The sequence below is a fragment of the Enoplosus armatus genome, chromosome 19 (assembly GCF_043641665.1).
Source record: "Enoplosus armatus isolate fEnoArm2 chromosome 19, fEnoArm2.hap1, whole genome shotgun sequence".
Classification (NCBI taxonomy): Eukaryota; Metazoa; Chordata; class Actinopteri; order Centrarchiformes; family Enoplosidae; genus Enoplosus; species Enoplosus armatus.
This window is the reverse complement of record NC_092198.1, coordinates 21085531-21105433: the sequence shown is the minus strand read 5'-3', so window position 1 is coordinate 21105433 and position 19903 is coordinate 21085531. Positions and strand designations below refer to the sequence as shown.

At 42.0% G+C, this 19903-nt stretch overlaps 1 protein-coding gene across 1 annotated transcript; it reads right to left on the bottom strand.

Moving 5' to 3' along the window:
- Positions 1 to 423: 423 nt before the first annotated feature.
- Positions 424 to 12660, bottom strand: hsf2 (heat shock transcription factor 2). The gene is made up of 12 exons (XM_070925659.1): positions 12568 to 12660; positions 11998 to 12106; positions 10312 to 10439; positions 9519 to 9643; positions 7907 to 7982; positions 7446 to 7507; positions 6080 to 6158; positions 5774 to 5907; positions 4052 to 4306; positions 3510 to 3612; positions 2968 to 3034; positions 424 to 1845 (listed from the first exon to the last, which is right to left on the bottom strand). The coding sequence occupies exons 1-12, from the start codon at positions 12658 to 12660 to the stop codon at positions 1526 to 1528; spliced, it is 1551 nt and encodes a 516-aa protein (XP_070781760.1). The 3' UTR covers positions 424 to 1525.
- Between the last annotated feature and the right edge of the window lie 7243 nt (positions 12661 to 19903).

The window sequence follows — 19903 nt, the reverse complement described above, 5'->3', positions numbered from 1 at the left end:
ATGGACCCGGTGTGTACTGCCTCGACCACTTAGACCCGCGGACGGAGCCCTGCTGTACTGTGTACACATGCTTGGCCAATAAGGTGATTCCGACATTGTTCTCATCAACTCCCATTCACACAGAGGCGTTTACACACCATTGATATCAAACTTCAGTCTCTGAAATGATCATAAAAACACAAAAACTGAACAATATGACCATGGTGAGGGTGGATTTATCGGAGGGCTGTCGCATTAGACTGCATTAGTGTTAGCCCTAATAAAGTGGCAACTGGGTGTATATCAGGATACACACGCACAATCCTCATTAGTAGGATCGGTGCGTTGTTGGATCTGGTCCTCGCATGGCAAATATAGAGGGCAGAAATACTTTTACTGTACAGCCGCCATGACGGGAACAGCAACTGTAACGATGAGGGACATTTTATTCTTGCCGACAAGGTACAAGATAGAATCACATTGGCTGAAGCTTGCTGTGTGAAAGTGGAGATTACCTTTTTTTAAAGACCATTTCCAAGAATGAACTTTGACGCCCAGACCATTCAGTTATATATTATATTGCTAAATGAATGCAGACCATTACTTTGGACAAATCTGATGCTTGTTTAAAACAGGTTAATGAACAGGCTTTTGTGAAATCATCAACATAACTCACTTTGCGGAAGTCAAAGAGAGGAGAGAGGCTGAACGCGAACACCATCTGAAGGGACTGTTGCAGTGCCGGTGGACAGAAACGTAGCAAAAGATACAACACAAATCAGAATAGATTTTTCAGGAGGTACATCCAAAAATGTTCAGCTGCAGGTTCAGGCGAGGGCCTTGCTGATGCCGTGCGGCCAGACGTGGCGCAGATGCTGAAGAGCAGGTAAAACCGTCAGCGCAGCAGGGCAAAGCTGTGGGCTGGAAATCCAGGTCCTGGTGCTTACACCAGGGACAGTTTTGGGCCTCTCGTGTGTTTTTCTTCTTCTTTTTTTTTTTTACATTTGAGAACCATTGCGTTGAAGAAAACATTGACGTTGTACAAAGTACAAGTACTCTTTATCATCAAGATAAAGCAAAAGATTTTGCTTTCAGATACATGGCAGTAATGTTTGTTGTCTTGGGGGGGGGGGGCACTACACATGATGCAGGACATGGTTCCCATAAAACAGGTTTATACAAGTCAACCGTTTGGCCCAAATCTTTGGCACAGCACAGTGGGTGTATGAAGAGAGGGGTGTCGATGTTGATGGGACAAGAGGTTCCAGAGGTTGTTCAACCTTTATTATCGTATTTGATGAAAACGTGGTGCATTTCTGTAACTCAAGTGTCATCTTCAATGCAAAAGTCTTAAATGTAAAATGAGTAGGTCGCACAAACCACCAGCCTGGTGCTTTCTCTAGATCTGTTACTGCTTCTCAACAAACAAACACCTCAGGCCACAGAGGTGAGGGAATATGAACACACAAATTCAGTACTATCTGGAGGATGGAGGGATGTAGTCTGTGGCGAGCCAACATAGCCATCACGCAGTCCCATTCCTGCCTCACATTCTGTCCAGCTGTTCAGAGTCGGCCTCCGGTCCAGCAGGACTCAGTTCGCACAGGTAGAAGAGCGTCTCCTCGCTGGCCTCTGCCTCCGTCAGAGGCTCCAGGCGGATCAGGGAGCTGCGTGTCGGCTGCTTCGGCTCCAGGCTGGTGTCCAGCAGCTCGGAGGGCGGCTCGGCCTCCACGGAGGCCCCGGGGCTGGAGGAGGGCTGGAGGTGGGTGTTGGAGGAGCTGGTGCCCAGATCCAGCTCTGATGAAGGAGAGCAGCCATCGAGGAAGGCCAGCAGGGGGCAGGTCGTGTACTGGATCAACTGCTTATCTGAACACAAGACACAGGAGGAGTCCAACATGGAAAGTGACCCCAAAAATCACCTAAATCTTTTGACTGTGAACACCATCATCATTTCTTGTATGGAGGGCAGCGCTCTCCACCATCAAAACACCACGAGGGAATATGTTTTGGAACAATCCAGAAGCTGTGTAATTAATGCGTAATTGGACAGCGTGCAGTAACTGCTGGATGCGGCACAGGCAGGATCTTCAGCCTGGGTGTCCTCGCATCTTTGAGCGGCCTATGAGAGAATTAGCAGCCGCATGTTCAAGGGCTGCACAATTAATGGAATAATAATCTCAATCATGATTTTGGCTTCCCGCAAATAAATGAAGACGATCGACTGCGATATTGATGTTTAAAATGCGCAGCCCGCTCATAGAAAACCCCGTGCATATCAAATAGAGTGCTTCCTAAACTAACAGCCAGCTACCAGGGAGCGATTGAGATGTTTTTTGAGGTAGTCTCATCACCACACTTTGTTTTAGCGCTGTACAAACGTACAAATGTTGCTTTTGGGGAGATGCAAAAAATGTCCTGGAGGTTGCGGCTGCAGTCCAGAGTAGAGGAGTAACAGACGGGCAAAATGAAAGTCAAATGTCTGGAACAGAAGGCGAAGAGCTCGTCCTTCGAAACCGATCGTCATTGTTGTTCGGAAGGATTCCGGATTTGAAACAAGCAAGTGTAAGAAAGAGCAAATCATATGCAAAGAGTGCGAAACACCACAAACTGCAGTCTGACGAACACAAGATAACGTCGCTAATGTCGCTTCACTGAATCCCCGTCCCTGTCCACTGGTCCAGAGGACCAGTCTTATTTTGATGCAAAAGATTTGTACATTAGCTTAAAGCAGCACTACGTTTATTTGAATATGAAAGCGCAATAAAAAATATTTGGTCCCTAAAAATCAATAAATAATCGCGATAAATGATCGGAATCTCAATATTGATCAAAAGAATCGTGATTATCATTTTGGCCATAGTCGCGCAGCCCCAGTGTGTTCACGACAACGCTTGTCATACTCCCCGTTTCAGCTGTACTTTGTTCGATGTAAAAAAAAAAAAAAGCAACATTGTGATAATTACAGTAGTGCAAGTGTCCTCGGCTCACCTGTGTTGTCTTCCTCCGTCTTGCCTCTGCTCAGCTGAGCGCTGTTCTCTTTGGAGCACACACTCTCCTGAAAAGACACGATGAATACAAAAATAAATAAATGAATAACTAGCTTCACACCCGACAACATATAAATATAAATAAATAAATAACAGCCTAGATTTGAAAAATAGACATGTGGATTATTTTTTATCCCTTATTAACGTGACTCCAATGAATCCGCAGTTCCTCGTTCTGAGTAAAAAAAAAACGAATCCTGAAGTTCAGCTGAGACTAATATAGAGGCTTCAACTGTCTTAAGTTACAAATCAAGTGGGTATCTTCCAAGTGTATGACCAGCAGTATATATATACACATATATATGTATACATGCTGTCTGGCACTGTGTGTACTGTGTATTTTTGTGTTCTACGTGTCCCTGTGCGAGCCTCGTCAAAGACGGATGAAATCTTTATGATATAACTTTAAGCCGAGGAGATATGCCGTGTTGAGGCTGAGGAGGTATTGATCGGCGTGTAAGTGATATCATTTTTTTTTTTTACCTCCAGGGCATCAAAATCAACGCCAAACTGTTTTCCATAAAGCATGGCCTGAAAGTCCTCCAGACTGCAGTCGATACTGTCCAGATAGTCCATCAGCTCCACCCTGTCAACACACACACACACACACACACACACACACACACACACACACACACACACACACTCACTCCATCAGTATCCAACAACTCTTGTTGTTATTGCAAACACATGGAAGGCCTGACTGACACAGCTGAGATCATTCCTTATTAAACTGGCTTAAAAAGATACATCTCTTACTAGTCTCCTTTGCTCCAGAATAACTAATGGTGCAGGGCAGATGGTTGGCCGGCTGGAGGGACCTTCAGATCATATGTACTTAACGGCTACAGCATAAAAAACTACAAGATACGAGTAAAAACAAATGCTGTGGAATATCCCTCCAAATGTCACTGTGATCCAGCAATTAGAATCTGCGTGGTATTAAATTCATGCTGCTTTTACTTCTGTTGTCTTCTATTGCTGTGTTTCAATGTTTTTCAATTATTGTCAAGCTTGGCACTTACTTGCCCAGCAGGTTGATGTTCTGTGATATCGCTCCGTTCTCGTTCAGTATGGAGTCCATCATCTTGACGGGGTCCTCCAGACTCAGGCCTGAGGGTTTATTGAGCCGCAGGACGCCGCTGCCAGTCGGCCCGCTGCCGTCTAAAGCGCCGCTCCTCTGGTTGTCGTCTGCCGCCGGCGCTGCAGTGGTGCTCACCTCCGTCTCTGTGGGCAGCACCGCACAGCTGTCCAGCTCTACCTCCACGATTTCGACGTCGCTGAGGGAGGACGTTTTCGAACAGCACGTCAATGAGAAAGAGACTGAATACACTGGCTTTGCGGTAAAGGATCCCCTCCCACTGCTCAACTTCTTCTCTTTATGGCGCCAAATCAAAACAAAGTCATCCCACGACACCCAACAGTTCCCAGAGTTGCTATTTCACACGTCATCACCTTTATTTTGAGCTGACTGCGATCATTTTGCATAATAACACATTTTTGCTGTTGGATATTATTTACATGTTGATATTTAGCCATATTTGCTTGTATTCTTAACATATTACGTTTAATGTGGGTTTACTCGGAATAAATTTACATGTTAGACCATTTCACTGTACGTAATGAACTGATGCGAATCCTTCTACTGTAAGCAAGACTACACAATCTAATAACTATGAACTGCATTGCAGTATTTTTATTTTACAGCTTTACTATTTGTATTTATAATGCACGCTGTGGCTCACAGTTTTAATTCCTCCGTAAATTGTACTCTAATTGGAGTGAATGAATTCTACCATGCCCATGCAGGGTCTCATGAACGGCTACCCTCTAAAATTCACTGCAAAGAAAATGATTGATATTTGGAGATGAATTAATTTGCCAGTAAATTAAAAATCGCCAAAGATAGGCCGTTAGCCTGGTGACTGAACAAAACTATCCAACGAATATCCAACAGTCCAACAACGCTCAGGGTCATTGTTGGAGCAGAAAAAACAACAACACTGTTTTGGTTTAAAACACTGTGTCTTGCCAGTGATTTATAGGGCCTTTCTGGTAACAGCTGATGTGTTGGCTGACTTCTTGCCCTTTTTACATTTTGGTTCAGGCCGACTGACTAAGTTGATGGAAGTGGAGTGCAAATGATGACAGACTACTTGATTTTTTTATGGATTGAACAGTTACGGATGGTTCAAGAACTATTAAATGTGGTGGCGGCCTTTCTCCATGAGTTCAGAATCATGTGGCTGTCCCTGTGGACTCTCACGGAAGAGGTCGTAGAGGCGCTTAAAATGACGTACCAGCTCGGCCAGTCTAGTTTTACAGAGGTCCGTGTTGAAATGTCTCGTCACATGGTTTCAAAAATGTAGGGGTGCACGACCTTGCATGCTTGCGGAGCCTTCAGCATGGCGCAATGACATGATTTTGGGCGTCCATGCACATTTAATAGATAAAAAACAGATACATTTGTCCTCACCAACAACTAGCTCTAGTGCAGAGTGCAGCCATGTTTGTTTATGACGACCTTCCACTTGTTTGTTATTTTAGTTTCGGAGAATACTGCAACGGATCGTCCGTTTAAGCATAAACTCCTCTGTGCAATCTCAAAAGCTCACGCAACACCTACGGTGGCCTGCTTGCGCAAGCATAAACAAGGCTTAATAGACCCTCATGTATAACAAGTGGCAATTTGAAAGAAGTAGAGCAGTCTGAATGTCACTTGGGGAGTGAAAGGTAAATGGTCTTACCCTTGCTCGTAGGCTCTGGGTGACCCCTCTGTGATCTCTGCTGTCACCTCGGCATCATTCTCGGTCAAGTCACAGACGATGACGTCATCTGACATCTCGGAGCCCTTCACGCTGTTCAGACTGTTGACGGACGACTAAAACAGGACACACGCAGTCAGAATCTGGACACGTCACATGTTCAATATTATGTACTTAAAAACCCCCAAAAAATAACCATGTTCAATTATGAGAAGTAACTGATTCACAAGTGTTCACTATAGGTAATACTGCCCATGTTTATGTCACCAGCTACTGCCATTTACTGACCTGTTCCACACACACTTTCTCGTCATAGATCTGATGAATATATTTGGGCTTCTTTCCATTGCTGTTCATGAGAATTGGCCTGTCAAAAAGAGGGCGACACATCAACATGTGAAGTTTACACAGACTAGAGTTTACATCACGTTAGAGTGCTGAAACGGTTAGCTGACTTACAATGAGCTTGTGCAAGACAAAAATATTTCAATGACAGATCACGTGAGTCAAGTAAAAACTCCAAATGTTTGCTGGTTACAGCTTTAACAAAGCTAAAGATGTTATTTCTTTTCATTTTATCATTGTAAATTAATAATCATAATGACCATCAAATAAGGTGAGACAGCTACAATAGTTACAGTTAAAAGCACACTCACATTTTATCGACCAATAATGGCCTATCACAGGCATTTGGATGTCGGCATATTTGTTTTCCAAACATTTATTACAGTATATAATGCTGAGAAAGATGTCTGGGGTAACTTAAAAGTGGTGTCATTTCATAGCTTGTCCTGTAGAGTGCGCTGCAGGTATTAGAATGACACTTGTTTGCTACATTGGCTAGCTAGCTAACCACGTAGCTATTTTAATATCATGTCAGTTGAGTAGAAGCGAACGTGTGAGCATCTTAGCCCATTCACAGGAGTGTAACGTTACATGTATTCACACCAAACCACTTTGTTTAGGACTCACAGCTTGGTTCGCCCTCCAAACCGAACAAGTCTGTTTTTTCCTGATACGTTGAAACTTTCCCCTGAACCTTTACAACAGAGGCGCTGTTCATATCTTGACTTGGCGGCAGCGAACCATGAGTGAATGTTTGTGACCGTTGCACGTTAACAGCGGAATATTGCTGAAGATGAAATGTTTCGATAAGCAAGAAGACAAGAGTTTCTGGTTTGAGATCAATCCATTGAAATAATGGTGAAGAACAAAGCTGTAGCATGAATCTCACAGCTAGATTGATAAGTGTAGAGAGGACATCAGACGTTTCGCCAGCGACCTCACTTATTAGATTTGATTAAGCTATTTAGAAAAGAATATAGAAGAGAACATGCAATGCAAACTAGTTTGGTTCCAGTTCAAATATATAATTATGTGTATATTCTGTATATATAAAGAAAAAATATATATATATATGTATATCGGAATTTTTTTACTCTCTAATAATGGTATCGGCCCCACAAATACAGTGCCGTTCGGGCTCTAGTGAACTCCCATCCAAATATACATGTTAGCATGAAACAGGTTTTTATTCATCATTCATATTCTTCATCAATGCTTCTCTGGAGGGAGTTTGGAGGGTCAGTCATTTAAAAAAGGACCAGTGCTCTCACTCTAATCCCAGCTGAAGGATGTAACAGTGTGAACCCACCTTTTGCGTTTTAAATTCAGGATGTGGTTGTTCTGTACCAAGGTGACGATGAAATGGATCAGCTGAAAAAAGAAGAACAGTCTGTGAGATTGTACAGATAACGCAAATGGATGTGCAGCTCAGATGTCAAATGATGAACATAACACCTGTTAAACTAATCAATCCAATGCCATAAAAATGTTCACATCTGCACTACATAAAATGACTGTTGGTATTTTTAATATGCACAGTCCACCTCATAATGACTCAAACAAGCCTGTGCAAATAGTAGAGTATAAATACCCTAAAAACAAAAAGTAATCTGACAGACTGTTTAGATTAGGTTTTAACTACCCTTATGAGCTACAATCCAATTTCTTTCAGAAAAATTCAGAAAATTAACTTATTCTGATTTACAGGAGACACGTATGTGAAAACACTTCCAGAAGGTGTAAACCGACAGGGTGCAGTGTAGTGCTCACCTTTTTGATGAGCTGTTGTTGGTGGGCATGTTTCTGTCTCAGTTCAGAGATCTCCCTCCACAGAGCTTCATTCTCCCTGAACAACAAAACATGTTAAAATTAATTTGAGAGAATGGACTAACAGAACTAACCCCGTCTCCTATGAGTTACTGTAGCTTCACTCTGATCTTGTTCAATGAAAATTTTCAATGCTAATGTGCTAATGCTAGTTGCTGACATGTTACCAGAGGGTGTTTTTCCACTCTGCGGTAATGTTGTATTGTATTGGTGGTAGGACTGGACAATTTGTTCAGTTTGTTTGAACGATTGAGGAGATGCAGTTTGATGTTTCTTAAAAGAAAATCACAGGAATGAATAACTGACTTGAGATGTTTCCCTACGTTTCTGGAACCCACCTTTCAGTTAAAACCCAAGGGACCTCAGAGCTGATGTAAAATTTCAAAGGTCTGATTTGGTGCAAAGACTAGACTTCAGTTTTCATTGCGGGAAACTCTCAGACATCCTTCAGACAATTTTGTAAAATGGGCAGATTTGAAAGTTTGCCAGGTTCCACATACATACAAATGGATGTCATCAGCATAGCAATGGTAAGAGACACAGCCAAACTGGCGGATAATGTGCCCTAAAGGGAGCATGTAAAGGGAGAAAAACCCCAACATTGCTCAACAGGCCAGAGGAGCACAATCAGACACTTTGTCAGCAGAAGAAGCGGTTGAACAGAGGCAACCTGAAAGTGACTTGGAACAACCAGACGAAAGGGATTTTACCGACAATGATGGAGGGCTAACAGAGATTAATACTTCCTTGAAGAATTTAGATGACAAAATGTCAAGAGAATAGTGGGACAGAGATAAGTTAGTTACAACATCAACTCATTTGTTTGTTATTTTATTTGTTAGTCCTAGGGTTGCAAATTTCGTTCATTTTCCTTAACTAAACTACAGTTACAGTGGGGCAGCTCGGTTGGAAACATAATGGTTGGAAATCTCATCAGCGACATCTGACATCAGTGTTCTTTACCATTCATTGAGTGAAATCACCTTGATTATCTTGTCATATTTTAAACCCACACCCACAATTAAATCAGAAAATTTGGGTAAAAAGGTTCTATTGTGTGTGTGTGTGTGTGTACAGTTTTAGGATAGTATTTGGTATATTTACTATGACAGATATATTAAGTGTGCTGTCTAGGTTTATACAGTGCAGTCTGTCTAGACTAGTGGTATTGCGGGAATGTAGAGCTAGTTGTATATTAAGAGACAACAGGTGGGATCCTGACCTGCTGAGGTGGATTTCATCCCTGCTAAACAGATCCAGATGTCCCAGAAATAAAGCAAGGTTATCTAACAAAGGGCAGATGCAACTCTGGCAATCGAGTGAGTGCAGCAGGCCTTATTCAATTAGCTTAAAGTGTTGTAACTAAACCTAAGTCTGATTATAAGTCAAATGGGACGATGGTAAAAATAAACACAAGATAGCTTACACAAAACCCAGTTATGTGCCTGAAAATGTTTTTCGAACTAGCCGTACTACAGTTGAGCAGCTCCATATATATAATTTTATTTTATTTCTATTTTTTTCTGGGATGACCTGTGCAGAGCTTTAGACTCACCTCTTGAGTGTTGCCAGCCTGGCATCAATGTTCTCCTGCTTGCTGTGGACGCTCTGGACACTCGCCAAGATCTTGGTCAGGTCTTCCTGTCGAACCTTATTGTCCTCTGGCCGAGCATTAGAAACCTGAAAGTCGGAAATTACAATCAAAGCTGGTGTTTACAGCAAAACTGTAATGTAAAAGTAATATTTGTGAGTTTCGCAAGACATGACATTGGCCAGCAAACGAGTAAAGGAACCAGATAGAGGGGTTGAATGTCTTGATGAAGAGAGAATATTTAGGAACAAGCTTTAAATTTCACTCCTGCCAAGTTGACCTAGTCTTCCTAAGTCTTAAACTTGTCTGTAAAAATACAAACACCCTACAACTGATTGATCAAATGTGTAGTACCAGAGCTCAGTCTTTGCGCCAAACGAGGCTTAGCAAATCTTGCTCTGTCCTGGAAAGAGATGAAACAAACATGGATTCCCTTGACTGACTCTGGGTTCGGTGTCAAAACAAGTCTGTTTCCCAAAATGTCAGTGCGTCCTTGAAGAACAGCTGAGCAGTTTGTCAGGATGATGCTTTTGGCAAGCGAATGTCACTTCGTTCGAACTGCGTTCAGCAGTGTCTGACCTCAGTGAAAAGGGTTTTTGAGTTGTTGATTTTTTTCATCCAGTCAAGGTTTGGTATGTTTTAGTAATGGCAGCTACCTATGCAAGCACTGCCAGGAATCCCTTTGAGTCAAGGGGACCTTTGGCTACATTTTTAAAATATCAATTCTGTTGACAACTTAACAGAGAGATGACTCCACCTTCCTCTTGATATTCTCCAGCAGGTCGTCCTGTCCATGTTTGAAGTAGGGGTGCTGAAACTCCACTGGACCGTCCTTCTCCTGTTTCACAATGCCTGTGTCAATGTGCATCACTTTACGGAATCCATCTGAACACACACACACACATACACATACATACATACATATACACACACACACACACACACACACACACACACACACACACACACACACACACACACACACAGGTAAACACATTAAAAACAGCAACAAACACTCCCTCCTAAATGTATGTATGCTACCCAGTACCTGGGTTAGTCCCATGATCAGAGGGCATCATGAAGTAGAGCTATCTTTATATTGCTATAGTGGTAACGATTGTGTATTCTGTAATATTCTTTTATGATCTTTTACTTGGTGGCTTATGTGCACCATAAAACACAATAACCAATCAAAACTTGGTTAGGGCCGTTCATCGACTTTCAGTGGAATTACAGTTGGACCATTTGACGATATACCATAAATGCGTCACATGTGATTTTGACATGCTGTTTACACCATGGTAACTATCACTTTAGCATCTCTGATTGTATTGAGGCTATTTTGTGCAATGATGCAAATCACTAAAGAGGACTGTTTTGTGTCAATATTGGATTTTTATATGGTTTTTGCATTAATGTGATTTAGAACTGGGTTGTCCAAAACCAGACCACATTCCATTCTGGTTATTTTATCCATAAAAATTATTCTGATTCACAGAAACTCTATGACGATATGATATGGAAATGTTGCAATACAAAACTACAAATACTGTGATAGAGGATTTTATCCATATTGCCCACTACTTAGTGGAATCACATGAGAGTTTGGTCTCATGTAATGGATAAAACAGAGGAACACAGTTCATGGATTATTATTCAGTCATAGTTAACTAACAAAATAAACAAATAATACCAAGCAAGAGATTCAGCACTCAACTGAGTGTGTCTCCTGCTGCTGAATACAAAGTAACTCTGGCCAGCAACAGCCGATAAAATGTTTACACTGTGCCCCAGCATCTATGCAGCTCCATTTTTCATTGGATAAACCCCGTTTCTAGACCAGCAACGATTAGTTGAGAAACAGAAAAATCATTGGCAACTATTTTGAGTATTGATTAATTGTTCGTTCGTATCAGTTTGCTAAATCTCAGGATAGGATGCTCTTCTTTGTCCTTTATGTTACCGAACTGAATATCCTTTAGTTCTGGACTGTTGGCCGAATAAAACATCTGACCACATCTCCTTGGACTGAGTGAAATTATAAAGAAGGCATCTTTGTGACATTTTATAGACAAAACAAATAGTCAGTTAATCAAGATATTATGATCCGATTAACTGATCATCACTTGCAGCCCTGCCTGCCTCTGTCCCTGCTTTCTGGCCAAGTGGAGAGGTGGGATGGTACCAGAACAACCACCTCCTGGGCTACTTACCTGCTTCTCATCCTTGCATTGAAACTCATTCTGGCAGTATAGGTTTACTGGGCTGTGTGTCACTACTTGCCAGCCATCTGGGTTATGAGTGTGGCAGCAGACTAACCCAACTCAGCCAGAATCCAGCTCTATCCAGCAGACACTCTGGGCCACTCTAAACCCACTGGAAAGCATTGACTAGTGAGCCCTGATGTGTACAAACTAAGTGGAAGTGGCGAATGCAGTCTTACACATATTGAGCTGCCTGATGAAACTGGCCATGTTGTTGTGCTTGAAGAACTTGGGGAGGATCTCCTTGGCAAAGCGTTGCTCGTCCAACACTAGGAAGCTGTTGCCCTCCTGGAAACAACCAACACCACCATGACAGTCAGAACAGCTACTCGGAGGTCTACTGGGTCTATTTTAGTGAGTAAATTTAACTCCACGCCTCGAAGCAGTTCTAAAATAAAACACAGACAAGCTTTATAGTGACTCGGCCAAAAAGTCAAAGATGAACTGATGCTGGCATGACGCAGAAAGCCGATTTGTCTTAGCTAACAAGAAGGTAGCATCCACAATGAAGGAGAATGGCTAGCTAACGGTTCATGTGTAGCTTCAGCCAACGATTGCTGGTCGCTCTCTATGCTGAAACCAACACGTGGCGTGAAGCGCACGGTTGTTGAACCCCAACTGTGTGGTGTGACGAGATGCTAACGTTGCGCTAACTTTAAGGCTAATCTCACGAGCTAGCGTTCGTTAGCTAGTTGTCTGTTTTGTCAACTAGCATGCTAACGGCATATACAGCCTTAGCGTTAACTAACCTGACTCCAGCAAATAAATTCATTGGTGTCTGCATCCTCGACCAGCGTCCACAACTTAGTGAGGAAAGCCGGGACGTTCGAGTTGTGTTTCATCTCGCAAATTCAACGACAAATACACTTTGATTGAAAATGCGCAATGTTTGCTCTGTTTTGGGAAAAGCTGGGGGGTGGGTGAACCTTCTTCTTCTTTGTGTTTTAACGGCGGTTGGCAAACCAGCTTATAGGTGCATTACCGCCACCAAGTGGACTAGAGCGTGGAACAAGATAATGGTGTAAGGAAAAAACAAAAAAAAAACCAGTAGATTATGTTAGCTAAATCTGTTTTGTTTTTTTTAAAGACGCATACATATATATGTATATCTTGCCTGTTATTTTCCCCAAGAGACCTAACAACCAGAGAAGTCAAGGTGTTTTGTCTTCCTTAGTGACTGATGAAGGTGATTTTTCTAGATAATGTATGTCCTACTATGTTTGACTGTTTCTGGTTGGCTACAGAGTGTGCATTTTCCAGTTGGGTGCTTGCCTACTTTATATAATGTATGGCTGAGAACTGTATGACTTATTCTCAGACGAGTAATAAGCACAGCACATGTCTGTGTATATTATAGATGTCTAGATGTCCAGTTTCATTATCATCCCAATATCCCTGCCATGCGGTTTGTGCCTCTGTCCTAATGGATGTCTGATAAGGAATATTTCGTTGATAATATCTGTTCTAAATGATGATGTGCCAGATCTTATTATGATTGCAGCTTGCATTTTCTTATTGACAAAAGATACATTGCGGCCTCTTACCCACAGAGTCCCGTCATCCACGTACAAGACAGCTGTCACTACGTCCTGGTTGATCTGCGCTTTCCTGATGTCTGATTCTAAGCACAATACGGAATCCACTGTATTCGACCAAAGAGCTTTACTGTCTAGGAAATATGTTAATCTCTCTGTGACCATTTGGTCCATGTTTTTACATAAATGGGAAGTTAAGGTAATAGGTCTGTGACTAGTTAGATCTGAGGGGTCTTTTCCTGGTTTTAGAAACAGGCACTATCTCAGCACTATGCCCAGTGTATCATGTATCATGTGTGCCAACATTTTACAACACACCATCTTATCAAATTCAATCCCATTTCTGTTTGCTTTCAAATGTTTGGCCTCACATTTGCATTTGTTACATTTCCTTCATCATCATCATCTGCTGATACATTTATCACAATCCCTGTGACAACTGCTCTGACGAATTTTCTGTCACAAGTCACTTTCCTGCCATTTTATTATATAATAATCATACAATTGTATTCATTCTGATTGCTCTCCCCTGTTGTCTTCCGTCCTTACATATCACATCAGCAGTGATCCATTTCTCAATATTTTGACTCTTGTTACCTCTTCGATTTCCATACTTATGAATGTTAGTTGGATTCCATTCACCGAAAGAAGCCCCCTCTTGCACAAGTTGAGCAATTACCTTGTAATCCTCTCTCCACCTTTCTACTACAGCTGATCTCCCGTCGCCATCACTATCATCCGATTTAACTATATCCCACTCTTCATAACTCTCGCCACCTACTTCCATCTCTCCTAACTTGCTTCCTGGTCCGTCACTTCCCTCTGCCATCTCCTGTCCAGTCGCAGCCCAGTGTTGCCAACTGCCGACACTCGTGATGCTGCTAACGAGGAGCCTCACAACCAAATTCTCTCTATTAGTCCTGTTAACTAATTAAACGATTGCATACTTTCCATGATGTCTTTCCTAGCAGATTCCCCAGAGTAATATTGTGGTTTCCATCATTTAGTACGTATATTAATTCCCTTCTTTCTTCATCATACCTGTTGCAATCTGTCAGTACTTGTTTGACTTGTTTCCAGTTTATTGCAGTGAATGCATTGTCCAGTAAGGTGCTTGCCTATTCTATGGAGTGTTTGATTTAAACCTGTGTGTCCTATTCTCAGACGAGTAACGACCATCTGCTCCTTTGGGCCCCGCTTTGTGCTGGAGTTGAAAGTGTCTATACAGTCGTGTGTGTACAGGGCGCACAGCAGGGGGCTCAAAATGCAGCCCTGGGGTGCTCCAGTGTTAAGGATGAGGGTGAAAGAGGTGTGTCTACCCACATTTACCACCTGGGGTTCTGCCTGCCAGGAAGTCAATGACCCACATGCACAGTGAGGTGTTTAATCCCAGGTCTTTGAGCTTTGTGACAGGTCTAGAGGGAACTATGGTGTTAAATGCTGAACTGTAGTCAATGAGCAGCAATCTCACATAGCTCCCTTTCTTGTCCAGGTGAGATACGGCGGTGTGGAGGATGTGTGCTATGGCGTCTTCTGTTGATTGGTTGGGACGGTAGGCAAACTGTAGTGGGGTCCAGTGTGCTGGGTAGATAGGAGCAGATGTAATCCTTGACCAACCGTTGACATATGCGCATGTCATCAAGACATATGTAGTACATTTTCCATAGTTAAAACAAAAGATCCACATAATGGACCTGTGACACGCTCAGCTGCTGCTGACTCGTTCAAAACTGCAAAACTGAAAACAAAAAAGAGAACATACAGTTAACATGTACGAGTTTATTACCACTTACTTTGTGGTGTGTTATTCAACATGTTATCAATGATGTGTTTCAGACACTGTCCATCCCATCTGTCCTCGGAATCAGCACGTCTCGGTGGAGTTGGGACTCCACTCAACTTTGCACATTGCCATTCTACTACCTTGTATAAATATATGCATATAAGTAACTATATATATTGTTTTCATTCTTATCCTATTGTAATTTTAAATATCTTTATATGTATATATGTATATGTCTCTTTGTGTGGCGTGAAGGAGGCTACAACTTTAATGTCATTGTGCAGCCCTGTGTTGTAGAATGACAAATAAATGTACCTTGAACCTTTAGTTGAGGAGCCTCATAACCAAGCAAAGAAGCTGCTCTGTAGTCAGGTGGTTATTGTCTTTTAGTATCCTTCGGGCAGCTCTTTCGGCTCTGGATAGAGCTCTCATCTCTCCATTCATTCAGGCCTTCTGGTTGGGGAATGATTTTATTGTCTTTGTGATCGCCACATCGTAAACACATTTGCTGATCATGCCACTGATGTATATTCCTCAAGATTGATGTGGTTCTCCTGGGTAGCAGCATCTCTGAACATGCGCCAGTCTGTGCACTCAAACAGTTCCGTGCAGCTGCTGTAGCTTCATCTGTCCACACTTTAACTGTTTTGGGGGGTTTTTCTGATGGTTAGACCCTTTTAATCAGCTGGGAGTAAGTGGGCAGAAGAAGCAAGCAAGAAGCAGAAGGGAAATGTGGTCTGATTGTCCAAAATGGGGGCGGGGAGGGCTTTGTAGCTGCCTCAAATGTTCGTGTAAACATGGTCCAGGGTATTATTTCCCCTGGTGGGGTTCACCACTGGTGAACTCTCTGGGCAGATTATATGGTCGACATCTTAACATTAAAAACCCAACATCTGGAGAACATTGTCCATCAACCTTGACAACGTTTGAGCACCAAGCTTTGTTGATGTAAAGACAGAGTCCGCCTGTTGTGGTGGAGCCTGGTCTGTAAGGGAGGCCACCGCATCTGCACCCACCGCCATCACCATGGCAATATTTATTTCCCAAACCTAACTTATCTTGTATTGGTGTTCTCTAATGTTGATTATGGGTAGGATGGCCCCTTTGGCTGTTCTTCATAGGTGGAAGCATCAGAGTTACGGAGGTTTTTAGGGTTCTCCAAAACATTTCTGTATGTATGTCATCACTTGGCCACTAGAGGGAGTCCTTGATTCATTACAAAACCTGACTGCCATGTACTGCATCAGTGTGCTTGATATTTTATACAGCCTGTCGGCTCCAGTCAGCTTGCACTAACTTCATGATGACCACTAATCTAAATATCAAACATTCAAGGGGGTTTTAAAGTATGTAGTATCGTGGTTATTTTCCCCAATGATGACTTTTTTTAATGATGGATCCTGGGTATATTAGAGTGTAAGAGGTTTTCAGTGATTGATGAAATATTCATATGAATTTAAGAGCCTGCCTTTCACAACCAAGCAAAACTCAAATACATGAAGTCCTGCAGTAAATCCTTAAATATTGGCTGAAGCCCTTTTTTTTTTTTTTTTTTTACTTCAACTATGTTGTAGATAGAATCAGTCCATTATTTGTGACAGACTAATATAGACAGGCTTCAATCTTTAATTCCTTCCAATCATATCAGATCAAGTATGCTCACACATTTGTAAGAATCCTCTATTTCCATTTTTGCTGTTTGTCGTCAATAAAAACTCAACACTTCCTGTTTCACATTAAAAGTTTTGAAGCTGTTCAGAGGGCAATACTCATCATCAATGTATCATTCTGATTGACATTTATTTGGGACCTTACAGTACACAGAATACCGCCCAAGGACGTAAGTAGGGGCAACAAACCAACATTAAAAGCAAACCCTTGATTAAAAAGTTATTTAAAATATTGCCAGCGGTCTGTGTGAAGGCCAGAAGAAAAGAAAATCAACGGACTCTCACTATCTGTGGGTGTGTTGGCTGTCTGTTAGTATGCAATGGGCCCTGAGTAAATGCTAAGCAGAAAAACCGACACCAGCCTTTTCAGAAAACCTCATTCACACCTAAATAAAACTTAGATAGAGATCGAGTTAGACTGGCGTATTACTCAGTAGAGGCATGCCATGGTGAATTTGAGAGAACCAGTAAGTGGCTTGGGTCTAACTTTCAGGCTAGTAGCCATGACTGCTGAGTGAGGTTGACAAGTGTTGGGCTAATTGGATTGGAGGGTAATATCACATCAAAAGACGTCACCCGCGCCTTTAAAATGGCTGTAATTAGGACATTCTTTTACTCGGACACAGGGGAGATTATGGAGGAGCAGGAATCAGAGCACATAACAACCACCCAAGTGACACATACAAATTGATGTCTTATTGATTGAAGTTTTAGGGGAATTTTAATAAAAAAAAAAAAGTTTGTGAAAAGCTTGAATGAATCAAGAATTTATATGGGTACTTCATCAGAAACTATAGTTCACAATTCTTCAAATTCAAAAGGTAATTTGTTTGTTTTTGTTTTTTTACAACGTGTATTTTTTTTTTCATTCTGATTGGTTATATATTACTTTGGAGAAACAAAACTGTCAAGCAGGTACATGACATAACTATAGGCAGACAGGAACAGTTCAGTGACTTATTGGTAAAATAATGAAACATTAGCTTACGGGCAAGGGTAGCAAGTCCAAGCAGAGGAAACCAACGGTCAAAAGGAACGGGGCAGGTAAAAGGTTTAGGTAGGGTTCAGGTGCAGGTGGAGATGGGCCGGTATAAATGCTGTCGGAGATAGTTGGGGAATGAGAAACAGGTGAGCAGGTGGATGTAGGTGACTGGGACAGGTGGGGAGGTCTGGCCTGGGGGAAGCGAGACGTCGCCAGAGACAGGGACAGAGGGGTGACTACAAAACTACAGAGACTGCCGTCACGACACAAGACAACCCGGTCGACTATGAATTACATGCATATGACTGCTTATTGCGAGGTTGTAATGGGAATTGCAATTGAGAATTGCTATGGCAATGGCATTTTGTGGGAAACATAAGACTAGCCTGGAATTTGCTCACTGTGATTGCAGTAGAAAGTAAGCATGTGGATGGATGTTTGCCATCGACATTGGCGGTCTGGATTCATGTTTTTTTTTTTGTCATTTGAAATGGTCACTATTTAAAGCCACTATGTGTAGAATTTGAACAAGTTCTCCAAACTACACCAGAGGTCATTTCTCATTGCCTTTAAAAAGGAGCTATATTAGTGTATTCTGCCCTTATTAACCATTAACATAAGTCTTATGGTTAAGATCTGGATAGGTTTAGGTAAATAAAACTTTGTGGTCAGTGTTAGGGAAAAGACATATACAGTCACCAACGTGTTTTTTTTTTTTGTGTGTGTATTTTAAAAAAATCTGCAATTTTACTTTTACTGAAGTACAGGGGGTGTGGTCGCAGAGGGCGGGACAAGCAGTTAGTGAACTGTACAAAAAAAAAGCGATGCACACAGCAGTGCAATAAAACGATGGGTTAAGGTTAGCACTATTGTAGCTCATCGTCCAGCAAAAAAGTTGAACCTAGCTCAATCCACCTCCACTGTGCTCTCTCGAATGCCCGAGACAAATTTCTCCCAAGCGATGTTTGAATTGTTTCACAACATAGTCTTAAATGAAGCACAAGTTAATTGACTTCACTGTGGCTCGAGGGAGTATGTGGATATTTTCATGGTTTGCCCCTAAAATCAAAGTGTCATGGATATTGGGAATATGTATATTTTCAGAAAATGCCAACTGGAAGAAGAAGAAAGTAACAAGTTTTAGCACGAAAGACAGGACCCCCCCCCCCCCCCCCCCCCCCGAGATAAAGACTGGTCATCATTACAACATCACATGTGACAGAAGTGAAGTGGACAACCGGAGAAAGATCAAGGAGGACATTCACTACCAACACTAGGGACCATCTTTGAACAGAGACGGGGGGTTAATAAACAACCACCTGTCGTCATGTGACTCAGCTAAGTCGCCATTCTTAATTTTCCGAGCTCCATTCCCGGAAGAAGACAGCGGAATGCGCTTGAAAGCACAGCACAGGATTAAGGCAGTATGAGGAAGCTACCACCCGTCTTTCATAGCCCCATTGTTGCAGAGAAACCACTGTCCTCTAGGGGCAGTTCAAACCCTCTCAACTGATTTCACATCATGACAGAATGCAAAAAGTAGCATTAGATGTACATGGGATCTGAGTTAGAATCATTTCCTTCTTTAACACACAAGCACATTTAACAATAATACAAAAAGAGCTATTAAAGATCACAAACTGATCTGAGGTGGCCGTTGGGGGGCCTTCGATGATATGTAACACAGTTATGTCAGTGTCAGAGTTGTTCTACGTTTTAAGCATGTTAGGTAGAACCAAAGCATTCCTGACTAATACCCAAACCTGGCCTGTGTGTGTGTGTGTGTGAGTGGTTTCAGAGCAGGTAAGAGGCTGCATACTGAACTGTGCTGTGGAGCTGGAACACGGAGTTGTTGGAAAGAACAGACATTTTCCATTGGATGGAGAACTTGGACATTGGTTTTATAGTTGTTGTTCTCTCTCATTACTTGATTAATATTGAAGTCTAGCAGGACAAAAAAGACCCCGAAGAGAAAAAAAAAAAAAAAAAAAAAAAGAGAGCAGCATTACTGCTGACCTCAGCAGATTTTTTTTTTTTTTTTTTTTGCCTAATGAATAAATGTTTTGGAGCAGGCCAAGCAGGTATTAGGCATCCTACACTGCCAAAGCATGAATT

Coding starts and splice junctions, on each gene's coding strand:
- hsf2 (XM_070925659.1), bottom strand. CDS start 12,660: ATGAAACACAACTCGAACGTCCCGGCTTTCCTCACTAAGTTGTGGACG. Junction 9,644..10,311: donor TGGAGAATATCAAGAGGAAG/GTGGAGTCATCT, acceptor TCCGACTTTCAG/GTTTCTAATGCTCGGCCAGA. Junction 6,159..7,445: donor CTGAATTTAAAACGCAAAAG/GTGGGTTCACAC, acceptor TCTTTTTGACAG/GCCAATTCTCATGAACAGCA.